At 38.8% G+C, this 10,863-nt stretch overlaps 2 protein-coding genes across 2 annotated transcripts in view; one reads left to right on the top strand and one right to left on the bottom strand.

Annotated features, from left to right (window-relative positions):
- The window catches only part of fhip1aa (FHF complex subunit HOOK interacting protein 1Aa), a 53,743-nt gene extending 49,538 nt beyond the window's left edge, over positions 1-4,205 (top strand). The window contains exons 11-13 of the mRNA XM_037689955.1: positions 919-1,097; positions 1,216-1,333; positions 3,869-4,205. Coding sequence (XP_037545883.1) covers positions 919-1,097; positions 1,216-1,333; positions 3,869-4,065 — 494 coding nt within the window. The 3' untranslated portion in view covers positions 4,066-4,205. The remainder of the gene's footprint in view (positions 1-918; positions 1,098-1,215; positions 1,334-3,868) is intronic.
- Positions 4,206-9,141: 4,936 nt separating this feature from the next.
- Positions 9,142-10,863, bottom strand: part of gatb (glutamyl-tRNA(Gln) amidotransferase, subunit B) — a 28,958-nt gene continuing 27,236 nt past the window's right edge. Inside the window, exons 11-13 of the mRNA XM_037690512.1 lie at positions 9,635-9,713; positions 9,408-9,542; positions 9,142-9,315 (exon numbers count right to left, since the gene is read on the bottom strand). Coding sequence (XP_037546440.1) covers positions 9,190-9,315; positions 9,408-9,542; positions 9,635-9,713 — 340 coding nt within the window. The 3' untranslated portion in view covers positions 9,142-9,189. The remainder of the gene's footprint in view (positions 9,316-9,407; positions 9,543-9,634; positions 9,714-10,863) is intronic.

The raw sequence follows: 10,863 nt of genomic DNA, 5'->3' as shown, positions 1-10,863 counted from the left end.
ATATATGTAAACGGCTCAATAACATAACTCATTATGTCCAGACACTGAAAGAAAAGGTTCACATACTTTTACCACTCACAAATATGTAATGGTGTATCATTTTCCTCAATAAATAAATGACCAAGTATAATATTTTTGTCTCATTTGTTTAACTGGGTTCTCTTTATCTACTTTTAGGACTTGTGTGAAAATCTGATGATGTTTTAGGTCATATTTATGCAGAAATATAGACAATTATAGAAGATTCAAGCATCACTGTATGAATGAAAAATAGCAACAAAGCAAGCAGTGGTAATTTTTATGTTTAACACATGCAACAAAACCATGAAAACAAATGTGAATTCTTAACAATTATTTACTAAAACTGACATTTAAAAAAAGTGGAGTTAATTGCGCTGGTGTAGATTCTCTGTCATCCCGGCAAAGCACTTATTTAGTCAGGGACTTTTCGCTTCCCATCCAGGAAACTTTCTCTGATCTACAGTTTCAAGCTTCAAGCTGCATGAGATGCTCGTTTTATGTAGCTAGATTCACATGCAGATTTATCACTCCCCTCCCACTGGACAGCCATTAGGGGTTTTGTTTGCCCTAACTCACAAGATACTTCTATCACGTGTGAAAGGACTTATGAAGGTAAAACTTCATAAATTAAAAACTCATGAAGTTGTCTAATGAAGCATTAAGCCTGTCATTGCCCTCAAATTCACACCTTCATGCATGTGACCAAGCAAACAAGGACCCTAATGACTTCATTAAAAGGGGAGTTCTTATGAATTTAGCTGTATAATCGGAGCACCAAGTCCACTTTCTCCAATTTTGATCTGACAAAGCTCCCTGGATGAGAAGCTAAACATCTTCGCCTACAGAACAGACATCTAGTTGTTCTTTTTTGGATCTAAATATTCCTCTGTCCCGCAGGTCCGTTTATAAGTGTGCTGCTTTCTCGTTTGGAGAACATGCTCTCCAATAGGCTTCATGTCAACCTGTTGCTGACTGGCATCCTGGCCCAGTTAGCGACGTATCCCCAACCTCTGCTTCGCTCGTTTCTCCTCAACACCAATTTGGTTTTTCAGCCGACTGTTCGCTCTCTTTACCAGGTAACTCGGATTGATTTTACAAGCAGGATGAAATTTTGCACTTTGGAGTGAGCTGAAGCTCAACTTCAGTCTTCACTCTGCAGACGTAAATCCAGGCATTGCTTTAAATGTTTTCTAGGTGCTCGCGACTGTGAAGAATCATATAGAAGAGCTTGCTGAGAGTAGGAAGGAGTTTCCGGAGCTGATCACTACCGCCCAGCACTGGCTGCTGGCAAGAGAGGCTTCGTGTCTAACAGGTGATGACACCTTCAGCTAGAAACTTCTCTTTTAATGCTGAGACTCCTCTGTGTTTGTACAACTTTCAAATACTTTCAGCTGAAAAGTCATACAGTCACATGAGAAGATGAATTCAGTTCAATTCAGTTTATTTCTTTAGCTCCAAGTCACAACAGAAGTTGTCTCAGGGCTCTGAACAGAAGTCAATTCGTAAAGTTTTATATCTAAAGAAGGAAGTCTGCAAATTGCATTTTGTCGCTGTCTCCCATCTTGAGCAAGCACAGTGGCAACAGTGGAAAGGAAAAACTCCCTCCTAACAGGAAGAAACCTTCAGCAGAGCCAGGCTCAGGACAAGCGGCCTTCTGCTTCAACCGACCGAGTTTAAGAGGAACAGGAAGGAAGAACAGATACACAATGGCAGGTCTTTCTGTATGAGCAAAGGCTAAAACAACAACAACAAAAAGTTAAGATAGAAATAATTATAAATAAAAATGATTCATTTGTATTCATTTGATGAAATGAGGTCAATGTGTCCTCCAGTAATCTAAGCCTATAGCAGCATAACCAAGAGATAGCTCAGGAAACCAAGCCAACCCTAACTATAGGATTTATCAAAAAAGGAAGGTCTTCAACCCAGTCTTAAACTGGACAATGTGTCAGACTCATGGACAGAAAATGGAAGTTGGTTCCACAAGAGAGGAGTCTGATAACTGAAAGATCTTCCTCCCATTCTGCTTTTGGAAATGTTAAGACTCTGGCAGCAGCATTTTGGATCAACTGAAGACGTTTTAAACAAGTATTTGGACACCCAGATAACAAACCATTGCAATAGTCCAGTGTAGACGTGACAAATGCATGAACCAGTTTTTCTGCATCATTTTAGACGAGATGTCCACAAGATTACCACTTCTCATTTCTGTTTTGTAGATTTGAAGCTAGAAAGGAAAATTCGGTTGGGTTTAGTGAGCAGGAACTGAGCTGGATTCTGTGGGAAAGTACACGTCCTCACTTCTCCATTAATATGGCATGTTCCCGTTAGAACGTTTTTTTTTTTTGTCTTCAAAACAATCCAATTTCTGTCAAAGAAAAACCAGTTAGGTCTGTCTGCACTCTTATGGTCCTGTGAACCATCACTCCATATTTGATTGTGCAGATTCAGTTTAATGTAGGCTCGTCCCCCCCAAAGACTTTCAGTGTTTAAAAAAAGTGCATTTTAAATAGAATATTCTGCTTTGATAACAGTAAATAATTTATGTTATTATTGTTAAGATTTGTAGGCCTTCTTCACTTGCTCAGTACACGGGGACACTGAGCAGTAGCTCTTAAATTTGAAGTTATTCAGCAAAAATGAGCGCACCAGTTATATAGGTCATGCATTTTAAACGGGGGTGGGGTTGTTCTTATAGCCAACTTTAGCACTTGTGGAGCAGTCTGGGGCACTTTCTGTAAAAATTCAACATTTGTTCCAGAATTATTATTATTATCATCATCCATCTGTTCATCCATCCATCCATCCATCCATCATCTTTACCCACTTCTTCCTTTTTGGGTCACGGGGGTCACTGGTGCCCATATCCAGTAATCACTGTGTGAGAGGTGGGGGACACCCTGGACATGTCTCCAGTCCATCACAGGGACACATAGAGACAAACAAGACAAACAACCATTCACTCTCTCACTCACACCTAGAGACAATTTAGAGTTACCAATCAGCCTAACATGCATGTTTTTAATCTGTGGGAGGAAACCGGAGTACCCAGAGAAAACCCACGCATGCACGGAGAGAACATGCAAACTCCACCCAGAAAGTTCCACAGCCAAGATTTGATCTGGCAACCTTCTCGCTGAGTGACTTCTGTTGTGACTTGGCGCTATATATATATATATATATATATATATATATATATATATATATATATGAATATATGAATAAACTGAATTGAATTGGTAACAACTGGACCAATGGCCCCACCCGCTATAAGAATTTGCACAGCACAATAAACATTGTTGCAAAATGACCTGCGAGCACGCACGTTTTCTGTTTGAGACCTCTCGTGTGTTTGTACATTAGCTTCATAACTTCATGAGAAACAATACCATGAACATTAAAAAAAATACAAAATCAGAATATCCACAAAGATGGAAAATGATATAGTATGATCAGTGTGCGTGTAAACATCAGCCAAGTCAATGTGCTTCTTTTAGAAATTCAAATCAATTCTACATGACTTCATTAGTTCTTGGATTTGCAGTTTAGCGAGTTTCGTTGGAGCCTTCGAGCCGCGTGTTTGAACCACAGTCCCTGTAGTTTCAGAGCTCGGAAACATAAAAGCGAAATGTTTGTTAAAAGACGAGAATCCTAAAGGGCATATTTTATTTTACTTTGAATGGCTCTTCCTTTTAAGTGTTCAGCTTTTATCTTTCCCTTCAGAAGACTGCAGCTTTTGACTCGAATTATTCATCCATGGAGAAAGTACTGTAGCGTCGAGGCTTTTACAAATCGTTTTTTAAACTCAGCGGTGCATCATCGCAGCTTCTTCTTGTTCTTTACGCAGACAAAAGCGACGGCAGTGGCTCCAGTCACCACGACGGGGGACGACTCTCACAGAACTCTCCTCCGCCCAAACCCAAAGCCATCTCTCTGGATCAAACGGAGATCTTTGCTACCGTCCTCTTCACAGAGTTCCTCAAAGAACTGGCAGCCATCGCCCAGGAGCACTCCATCCTGTCTTACATTCCTACGGAAGAGTAGCTGCCACCCAGCGAAACCTCTGGTGATTTAAGTCATGGTTTTTAGCAATATTTTTCAGACACTACTTGACAAAATGATCCAACGATTTCTATTTCTAAATGCAATTTTGTAAAAAAAAAAAAAAAAAAAAGTTTTTCAAGCAAAAGCAAATCAGCTTTATGTGCGTTTGTGTGTGATTTGGGATTTGGAGGTCAAGAAGGAACTGATTTAATCACTAAAACCAGTGCATTTTCTTTACATATGCAAACTCCAGGTCCGCTGAGCAAAGACTGTAGAGCTGTTTCAGTAAACCTCCCTTACATGGACCGTTCAGGTTCTGAATGTCTCCTGGAACCAGCTCTGAACACAATGCGCTTCTCCAAAGATTCTCAGGTGGACTGTCACAAGTGTTGCCTCTGTGCATCAGGAATGTCACCTGGCCTTTTTTTCTGATGATTTCAGCTCGATATTTCATCACGTTCGTCTTTTTAAGGGATAATCTATAACTTCTAAAGTGGGGTTCTGTGGAAAAATTATGAAAATCAACATCTGACTCGTTATAAATTCATGAATTGCAACAGTTTGTTCGACTTGCTTTATGTTTGGACCTGACAAAACGCTGGTGAAGATTCTCAGTCATCCAGGACAAAATTCAAAAACGTTCCAAGACTAAAACAAATGGACTTTATTTGTAACAGAAGACGTTTCACTCCTGATCCAAGGAGATTTCTCAATTCAAAGAACAGAGTGTGGGTTTGTGCTATAAAGCTGAGGTAAGCTAGATACATATGCAGATTGCCCTCTCGCTCATCACAACATAAGTTCGTTAGGGTCAGACTAACAAAGTCCCTAACAAACCCCTATTGTGAGGAGTGAGAGGGCAATCTGCATATGTATCTAGCTTACCTCAGCTTTATAACTCAAACCCCACACTCTGTTCTTTGACTTGAGAAAGCTCCTCAGATGAGAAGCGAAACGTCTTCTGTTACAAATAAAGTCCATTTGTTTCAGTATTGAACGTTTTTTAATTGACCTTGCTTTATCTCCACACTCAACTGCGTTAGCTAATTGAATGACTTCACTTTGGAGGAATAGTTTAATTCTGCCCAGACTGACAAGCTAACGGCTAGTCCGAGTGGATTACTGCAGTCTTGTCTATAACAGGTAAGATATTAATTGTTCATAACTTTTCCACAAATGTATTTTTTTTATTTTCAAAATGATTTTTTGCTAAAGTTTCAATGGGTATCATTTTGATATTTTTGCTAATTCATGGTCAGGAATCTAAACACATGTTTTTGTTCTCCCATTTCCTAAGTTAGCTGTGGAGGTTTGTTCTAGAGTGCGCTAGTTTTCACATTTCTTCCCATTTTTTTTTTGTTTGTTTTGTTTGTAGAAACAAACAAACCAGAGCAGGTCAATCAATGTTGTGTATTAGCTTCACTTTTTTTTAGTCATGCTTTAAAAAATGTACATATATTGAAAAGGTTCTAGTCGAAGAATACTATGCAAATCAAGTGTATTTCAGGTAAAAATAATAAAGATTTTATTATATTAGGATAGGGTATTTAAATTTTTCTTTAAAAAGTTTTTGCTAATAGTTTTGTCAAAATGATCTGTTCTTTCAGCTGTGGTTTTAAAGATGCAAGTTTAAAATCTTTTTTTTTTATGAGAGTCTCAGTTCTGCATCCATTGAAAACACGCTCGGCATGACACGAACCAAAAGCATTTTAATGTTAGCTTCGTTGTATCAGCCCTGTTATTGCACACAGTGGACAGTATGGATGTCAAGGTGATATCAATAATATACTTTGAATTACCGTATTTTCCAGCGTATAAGCTGCTCCGGAGTATAAGTCGTATCAGTCAAAAAAAGCATCATGAAGAGGAAAAAAAAACATGTCACTTTGGTGTATAAGCTGCATTTATTATGTGTCACCACTGACCCGTTGCATTTATTATGCGTTTACGGTAATGATCAAAACAGCTTCATTTCACCTGGGCGGCGTGGCACCATCCATCGCGGCCAGAGCTGCTAGCTCTCCAGCTTTCTTCCGCCTGCACCAACTGAGTAAAGCGAACGCGCATGGGAGGACTCGCTGTTGCAGTTCTTTGAATTTAAAGTGTCAGTCAAAAATTGCGTTATGAATATAGAAAAAAAAACCAACCATAAGTCGCTTTGGCGTATAAGTTGCACTGACAAATCTATGCAAAAAAACTGCAGCTTATATGCCGGAAAATACGGTAACTAAATACTTGCAGAGTAGTGCCTTAAATTTGATTCTTAGTTCACATTTTGCCTGATTTTCTTTGACATTAATTTTAAAAAGCACAATCAGTTTTACTGTATTTTTCCTTGCTTGAAGTTGTATTTTTTTTTTACGTTTTTGGATGTTTATACTAAAGTCGGATTAAAAAATTTTATGAATTAAAAAAAAAAATCTGAAAAAGATTAGAGCATTTCTGAAGACAATTCAGGTTGATTTAGTTAATTTCATAAAGGAGTAAGAAATATTTGTTTAATCAGATATTTTATATAGATCAGGGTATTTGGGTATGTTTGATTCTTTGACAGACTAAATGATTACTTGTGTCGTTTTAAAACTGGTTAAAGATGGGGCCTTTGAGCAAGCATTAAATAATTTCATGAAATCCACTTTATGCACATCTGTCAGATCACACCATTGATTTAACGCTTGGTTTTAATAATAAAAATGTCATTTTAATTTATTCAAGTTCATCCGGTTCCTGTTTGCAGGTTTTGAAGTATCAATGATTTTGTGTACAAACTTATCAACATGGGTCAGAGCTGTATATTTTTATTGGAAGACATTTTTAGAATAGTTCAGTCTTTTTGCACTTTATCAGTTTTTCTCCCAGCATGCCACTCGGACGGTGGACATGTACCTCTGGACAGAACTGTGGACGATTGTCTTGAGTCATTTTCCAAAGATTCATTTCTCCTGCTTTTCTTTATGATCTCTGCTAGTTGAGATGTACAGGAAAAGACATGCATGCTTTATTAAAACATTCTGACAAATGAAACTGGATTTTAAATTGGCCCCTTTTACTTTTAACAAGAAGAAATACAGTACTAAGTGGCACAGTGTATTTGATTTATCTGATGCTGCCAATAAAGTTTTTTGCCACTGAAAGTCTGCAGCTTTTTCCTTCACTCACTGCATAATTAATACTTAAAAACATCAAGATAAATATTTTTGCATAGGTGAAAATACAACAGTAATTTTTTATATTTACGCTTTTTGCGACTCAAATCTTCACTTCAATTTTTAACTATTTTTGACGTAACTTCTATAAATTTACTGTTTGCGTAATGTCATTTATCTGAATGCTGATGGGAAATTATTGGAAGTGGGATGAGGTTTTCAACCAGTTTTATCATGTTTACAGTACCTGCTTGTACAAAAAGTGTACACTTATTTTTCCATAATCGCTGCCGTTTGTCAAAAAAAAAAAAGCCCAAATTATTTAAAAATAAATAAATACTTGAAATTGTTTAAATTGTGGGCCCTGAATCTCTCATCTATTAAATATTAACTTTTTGAATGGAATTATGGAAGTTAAACACATTTTCCATAATATTAAATTTTTTTGGAAAGGGTCTGTGTGTCAGCTAAGTGATTTAAGTTGTATTTTCAAAATAAGTTGTACAGATACGGCATCTTATAACACAAGTATCTGCATTCTCATTTCAGTGTTCACGTCAGTCCTAGATGAACAAAAAGTGCATAATATTGTGGCAATATTCATCTTTATACATAACCAACGTATTAAAAAAAGTTTCTCTTAGCAACTTTTAGACATTTTGCCTGTTTTTTTTTATAAAGAAAATACAATAGACACTAGAGATGTGTTCCCTTATTCCAAGGCTGACAACTTCCTTTTAAGACCGGGCTTGTCTTTTCTTTTTGACAAATCCTATAGTTTATTATAGTCGGCTTGGGTTTCCTGAGATGCCCATTAGTTGTGCTGCTATAGGCTTAGACTGCTGGAGGACAAGCTGACCACATTTCTTCACTCTGCTGCTGTCTTTACTTGCTCTAATTATTTCTATCCTTGACATTTTTTTTTGTCTTTCTTCCATTAGGGGTTACACCTGACAACATTCTGTGTTTGTTTCTACTTCCTGTCCTCTCAAACCCAGCCGGTCGATTCAGATGGCCACTTGTCCTGAGCCTGGTTCTGCTGGAAGTTTCTTCCTGTTAAAAGGGAGTTTTTCCTTTCCACTGTCTCCTTTGTGCTTGCTCAGGATGGTAGACTGCGACGAAGTGAAGCTTCATCACAGTCTGCTGGCTTCCTTAGACTGATAACTTTTACTAATTGGCTCATGTGCATGTTTCTTTACAGTGTCCTGAGACGACTTCAGTTGTGACTTGGCGCTATATAAATAAAGTGAATTGAATTATTAATCCAGACTTGGAAAATAAAAATCTCAATCCAGACTGTGAAAGACTGCTTGGAAATCAAGTGTGCTTCGACACCGGATACGTCAAACCACCACCGCTTAATGTCTTCCCTGTCATGAAAAGTACGGTAATCTTTCTTTTCTGAGCTGCACATGGGAACAGCTGGTTCATAACTACACATGACTAAACCGTACTAAAACATCCTGCCATTGCTTCTGTTTAAATAAAATATACATCAACCATAAAGGAAAAGAGACTGAGAAAAAAAATCATGTTTGTATAAGAACATATGGCACACTTCTACCACCAGGGGGCGCTCACTGATCATCTTCCTACCTGGAGCCCACACTGGAACGCCTTGTCAGCAGTTAGAGCTTCAGCCTCACAAATGGTCGTGAAGACCAATCAGCCACAAAGTCCATGGTACATTAGGTTATATGAAAAGGGTTGTGTTAATATGTGTGCAGCACAAAATAATGTCTTGAACCCTTAAAGTGATTTTAGGAAAATCATTAAAATCTGAGAACACCAGATAAGTTTTTTTTTCTACTTTCTTTGCTCTGGGATAAAAAATAGTGACTGTCTGGTCAAAAACTCGCAGCAGTTATATTTAATTCATAAATACATATAATGGTTCTTTAAAAACAAAATCAATATTTACACAACTGCAGCCTCTGAAAATTAGCATCGTAGCTGTTTTTTCTGTTTTGTTCCTGAATCAGGAAGTCTTCTGTTTCAGGATCTCCATCACAAGAACCGGATCAGCTCTCCCTTTGGTCTCTTTGCGAACCAGGCCCATCAGCTTGTTCAAAACCTTCATGTTTCCACTTCTGATGGCGTGAACCTGAAAACAAAACACCCAAAATGTTGTTGGGTTTTTTTGTAAAGTGCAAAAACTTTGCGTTACTCTTTGTGGTTTTGTGTTCGAGCACTGACCTCATCGGGATGAGAATCTATAACTTCCTGGCAGATGTTGTGCAGCTGTGCGATGTCACTAACGAGCCCCAGATCCTGCTCCTGAATGATCTGGGTGGCTGTTTTACCTGGAGAGCTCCACATCTCCTGGTGCACCTAGAAGCACAGAGAAACCACATGAAGCATGTGGAAAGAAGAAAACCCACCAACAGCTGGGTTCAGACAGGGGATGCGTCTGAAGGACCGACCTGTTTGGCAACTGATGAGGAGATGCGTCCCGTTTCCTGCAGCTCCAGCAGCTCAGCCAAGGCAGCAGGAGAGACGGGACTGAAATCAAATTAAGGGCTAATTTAATTACATTTTAGTACACAGACTTGGATTAGTGATTTAGACGATAGGGGAGATGGAAAGAGACAAAATGGGACTGAAAGGACAAAAATAAATTGATTTAACTGTAATATTTCCATATTTCCTTTCAGCCACTCAAACACAATAACAAAAGCAGCCAGTAACATCCAGTGACTGGCTGCACAGGCCAGTTAGACTCACAAACATGACTAAGCACTTTGAGCTCGAGCCATGCGTCAGTTACAGCAACAGGATGATGTCCCACCTGAGATCACAGCTGTAACTAATCCTGAAGACACTCTGACTGCAAGCACAGCCATGTTCGTTTGAAACTTACCTATAAATTAAGAATAATGTCTGTAAGCAAAATATTTCATCAACTACTGAACCAGTTCACGATGGAGTTATTCTGATTCAAGATGGCTGCCAGAGCTAATTTGGAAAACACAAAAATGGCTATAACCCAGTTGTTCCTATATTTAGCCAACAGTTGGTGTGCTGGTTGTTGTCGGTGTTTCCTAAGACATCCTTCAGTTTTTGAGCGAATCTTTGCCATTAGCTGTTGGAGCTGTTGGTTGTTAGCAAAATATCTTGTGAACCACTGAACAGATTTTAGTGAAACTCTCAAAGTTTGGATGTGCGGTATGTCTGCAGCCGATTAACCTCTGGAGTCGTTTTGAGTCGAGATTAAAAATAAATACATCACGCACCATCCATCCATCCAGGCATCCATCAATGGATCCATCCATACATCCATCAATGGATCCATCCATACAGCCATCAATGGATCCATCCAGGCAAACATCCATCCATCCATCCATCCATCCATCCATCCACCCAGGGATCGATCCATCCATCCATCCATCCATCCATCCATCCACCCACCCAGGGATCGATCGATCCATCCATCCATCCATCCATCCATCCATCCATCCATCCATCCATCCACCCACCCAGGGATCGATCGATCGATCGATCGATCGATCGATCGATCGATCGATCGATCGATCCATCCATCCATCCATCCATCCATCCATCCATCCATCCATCCATCCATCCATCCATCCATCCATCCATCCATCCATCCATCCACCATCCATCCATCCATCCATCCATCCATCCATCCATC

The sequence above is a fragment of the Nematolebias whitei genome, chromosome 16 (genome assembly GCF_014905685.2).
Source record: "Nematolebias whitei isolate Nwh7 chromosome 16, NemWhi1, whole genome shotgun sequence".
Taxonomy (NCBI): domain Eukaryota; kingdom Metazoa; phylum Chordata; class Actinopteri; order Cyprinodontiformes; family Rivulidae; genus Nematolebias; species Nematolebias whitei.
This window is presented reverse-complemented; position numbering and strand designations above follow the sequence as displayed.